Source organism: Mustela erminea, chromosome 1 (assembly GCF_009829155.1).
Source record: "Mustela erminea isolate mMusErm1 chromosome 1, mMusErm1.Pri, whole genome shotgun sequence".
Classification (NCBI taxonomy): domain Eukaryota; kingdom Metazoa; phylum Chordata; class Mammalia; order Carnivora; family Mustelidae; genus Mustela; species Mustela erminea.
This window is the reverse complement of record NC_045614.1, coordinates 50020891-50025384: the sequence shown is the minus strand read 5'-3', so window position 1 is coordinate 50025384 and position 4494 is coordinate 50020891. Positions and strand designations below refer to the sequence as shown.

Sequence of the window (4494 nt, the reverse complement as noted above, 5' to 3'; positions counted from 1 at the left end):
AGTTCCACAGTTTGTTTCAAAATAAACAGTTTAAAACTACCGCACTTAACTAAAAAGGATCCAAACACTTCTCATGCCAGCTGACCCCCACCCCCTTCTCCACAGCTACGAATGGCAGCAGAATGCTAGGTCACTATATACAGAAACAAGACAACCTGAAGCTAAATGGATGCCCACTGCCGTGTCCACAGGTCCAGCCTCACAGTGCATGCCCTGAGCTACAGCCCCTCCAAAAGGCATCTTCCCCACAGCCTCAATGCCAAGCGAGGAGCATCAAGAGTCTGTCTCGGTTGTTTTGTTCTTTTTTACAAACTATAGATATGTACAGTTGATAACTCAGGATTTCTAGCCAATAACCATATAGTTAACACCACCTTACAAATCAAAAAAAGAAAATGCCAGGAACATCTTTAAATGCCTTGTCATACCAACAGCAAAGTGCACAGAGTGAGGAGAACACGAGAGCCTTTTCATTTTAAAAATGTTTGGAAATATGTACAATTTTGATACAGTTTCAGGGTGCTCTGGACACCCATGGCCACTTCATGTAAACCACTGACAATTTCTAGAGCACTTTGAGAAACTACAATATGACCATGACCCAATTGTGTGATTAAACCTAACGAGGGCAACAGACACGCCTCCAATAAGAGGGGCGTCAATGTCAATGACGGCGCTCCCTACTCTAAGGTATTCACAAGGAGACAGATCAACAGTTTCTTTTATTCATCCTCCTCTTCCTCTTCCTCCTCCTCGTCTTCTTCATCTTCTTCTTCCACCTTTTTCCGGGTAACTTTGGCGGGACCCTTCGCGCCATCAAACTTTCCTTTAGACTTCTAGTCGGTGACCTCCTTCTCATACTTCTCCTTCAGCTTCGCTGCCTTATTGTTGTAAGGTTGCTTCTCACCATCACTTAAGTTATTCCACATCTCGCCCAGCTTCTTTGCCACATCTCCAATGGAGATACCAGGGTTTGTAGATTTGATCTTGGGGCGGAATTCTGAACAGAACAGGAAGAATCCAGACGGTGGCCTTTTGGGGGCATTAGGGTCCTTCTTCTTCTTGCCTCCCTTAGCTGGTCCATAATCCTTCGTTTCCCGGTCATAACGCACTTTGTCTGCCTTTGCCATTTCATCGAATTTAGATTTCTCCTTCCCAGACATAGTCTTCCACCTCTCAGGCACTTCTTAGAAAATTCTGCAAAATTGACAGGGACTTCTGGGTTTTTCTTCTTGTGTTCCTCTCTGCATGTCTGCACGAAGAAGGCATAAGCAGACATCTTGCCCTTTGGTTTCTTGGGATCACCTTTAGCCATCCTGACTGTATTGTTCGCTGGTCTGGGCAGCGCAGGGTACGACGCGCGGCTCAGCGCTCCCCAACCTCGCGCTAGCTGCCTCCACGAGAGCCGCCAATCACGTGTCTTTTCTAAAGCCTTCTAAAAATCTCTTTGGGCTTACATATTCCTTGTAAGTAAAATAGATAATATCACAACCATGTCTTTGGGTTTGTTGTTATTGTTGTTGTTGTTTTTTTCAACCAGGTACATCTCTCTGTTACCTCTTTTTCCTGTCTTTCTCGGCGAGATTATTACCACTCTGGATTTCAGTGCTATTTTTCATTTTTAAGGTGATTTTTTGTGTGGAACATCTCTTGAGAATTTTGCCCTTCTCTTTCTGGGTTTATCAGCTATCTGCTGATAGCATGGGCTCACCCATTTCTCTTACTTTATTTTTCTATTTCAAACTATGTTTTGTTAGAAGATTTTTTTTGTATCTCATCTGGCCATCTTCTGTGTCAAGTGGTGTCTTTGTTGTCTTAGAGTTTTTTTTTTTTTCCTCCAGCCAGTCAGTACAGATTTGCTTCGATGCCAGCACTGAAACCTGTTCTTATGTCATCTGTTGTGACAGTTACACTGAGGTTTTGGGAGTTTTTTTGTTTGCTTGTTTAGATTTGTAGGGCAAAACCTGTTGACACTTAATATGTTTCTGCATTCTCACAGAAATCTCCACCTCTTGACAGATTGACCCACTTTTTTTTTTAACCCAAGATGCAATAACTCTGTGATGTTACACATGCATGTTGCCGGTATATGAAAATAAATCAAGGCATGTACGTGTTCTATCAGTTTCCATCTACTAATTTAAAGGCAATTGAGTATAATGCAACGGGAAGGAAGTGTCTTCATGAAGTATTGATGACTCATATACATACAGAATTATTGTTCAAAAAAGTTTTAAATTCTTTCTTAGTGACAATAGTATTAAAGGATAATTTTCACATGCAAAAAAAAATGAACATGAATACATTAAAGACTTTACTAGCTCATGATTAGAGAGTGAATCAGACATTTTTTATAACAGACTCACAGGAGAAGTCTAAGAAGTACACATTTATGTGAAATAGAAGATTGAATGGAGACTGCAAATGAACACCAAACAGGTTTTGGGTTTTGCGTTTTTGTTTTTTGATCCATGGGAGAAGAATGAAGTCTTGAACCTGTACCAAACAAAATATTTGCAAGTCCTTGGGTCCGGTTTTTCAACGCTACCAGTTATATCTAACTTGCAGAGCTGTAATGAAGTTCAAAGGCAATGAAAGGCTAAAAGAAGATAACCCAGAGGAGTATGCTCAAAACATTGCAGTGTTTTTCATTAGATCCCAGTAATCTTTTTGCAATTCACAAATGTCCTTACAGAAATAACATTTGTAAAAAGCTTGATGTCCTATAAATGCTTACAAATACATGCTTTGGAGAGTCATCTCAAACTTGTGAGACAGCTTGGTGGTATCTTCTCATTGTTGACCTCAGGGAGGCAAGCTATGACAGCACATAGTGTGGTACAGGTAGATGCTCACAAATCTGTAGCTGTTCTTAGGGATGTATCGTTGGTGGTGGTTAAGAGCTAGGACTCTGGAATCATGTGGGTTGTGTCTCAATTGTCTCATATACACAATGGGGACAAAATAATGCCAGTGTTCTGGAATTATTATGAGGAGTAAAAGAGCTAATTTGTAGAAGGTGCTGAGAACAGGGACTGGCTCAGTAAATGCTGTCTTTGTTGTTACTGTTGCTTGGCGTTCACCTGTCAGAGATTAGGTCCAAAAATGGTGCCTAGATCCTTTACTTCCAAACCCATGTGCATCCTTAGCAAAGATGATGCATTGTGAAGGGTGACATATTTTCAAATTTGACATTTCCCCCCCATTTGGGGGACCAAGCTTGTTTGCAGAGAGCAGGTTTCCTATTTGCATCTGGGAAGGTTGAGTGGTACTTGAGTAAATATTCCCCTCTGACTCTCCTTTCATCTTGCAGGTTGCATGAGCACTTGGTTTGCTGTATTCAGCCAAATCTGAGCTATGCTAATGCCCAGTCTTTAGCACTTGATGTCTACTTGAATGGAATCTGAAAATAAATACTTCTGAGCTCTCAGGCTCATGTTTCAGTGGCATTAGGAAGCCTGGCAAGAGTACAACAAAATGCCAATGTCAGGTCTTGGCCATGAGCCGTAGTAAGTGCTTGCTTACAGCAATTCTATGAAGTGATGGTCATGTCTGTTTATAGATGAGAACAAATGTGGCCCAGGGAATAATTAACTGAGTAACGCTTGGGTTTGAGTGCTGGTCTGACTTTAGTATATGACTCTCTGAGCTCTCCTGCCTTCTGCTCAGAATCTCAAAACAGTAGATTCCATATAAACTATCATCAATGTGGCTAATAAGGACTACAGAGTAAGACAAGCGTCCAGTAACGGAACCTATTTCCTAGAGTAACAGACTTAGCTGTTGGCAACGGGGCCAGAGCTTTGGTGAAAGAGTAGACTTTGGTGCTGGTCCTTTTCAACAGTGAACTGGACTCCTGAAATCCTCCTGGATTAGGAATTGACAAGGCTTGGTGTGGCACTAAAGCTGTGAGAGGGACCCACATGGCCTCAGCAAAGTTGGTCAGAGAACTGGGAAACTTCTAGAGCCAATCCAGTTAAAATGATAGGAGTGGGGAGTTCACATGAGTCCCCCATTCACCCAGCCCCAAGAACAGAGCTCATCAGAGGTCACCATTATGGTGGCAGGAAAGCCCACTAGTATCTTGGCTTTTAGAGCTCTGTTGCTTGTTTCATGGGAGTTTGGGGGCAAGGAAACCAATGTAAGAATTTCTTTTTCTAAAATAATGTGTTATGCTATACAGGCATCAGCAGAAAACATTTTACATTATCATGGCTGGGACTCAAATATGGTGTGTTTTTGATTCCAAACCTGTATGTATCTCTATCCATTCAACATTCTGTCCACCTGTTTAGTTGCCTAGGGCTGCAGTAACAAAATACCACACACAGGCTGGCTTGAAAAGCAAACAAACAAAAAAATGTGTTCTCCCTGTGGTAGAAGCTAGAAGTCCAAAATCAAAATGTTAGCAGATCCAGGTTCCCTTTGAGGGGTGTTGGTGAGGATCAGACTTCTGGAAGCTCCAGACGTTCCTTGGTCTGCGGCAGCCCACCT

General features: G+C 41.9%; 1 protein-coding gene across 1 annotated transcript; it reads right to left on the bottom strand.

Annotated features, from left to right (window-relative positions):
- Window positions 1–254: 254 nt before the first annotated feature.
- LOC116579992 (high mobility group protein B3-like) lies at window positions 255–1404 on the bottom strand. The gene is given in 2 exon segments (XM_032326021.1): window positions 255–1180; window positions 1183–1404. Coding segments are annotated over 2 exon segments (477 nt in total). The 5' UTR covers window positions 1316–1404; the 3' UTR covers window positions 255–836.
- Between the last annotated feature and the right edge of the window lie 3090 nt (window positions 1405–4494).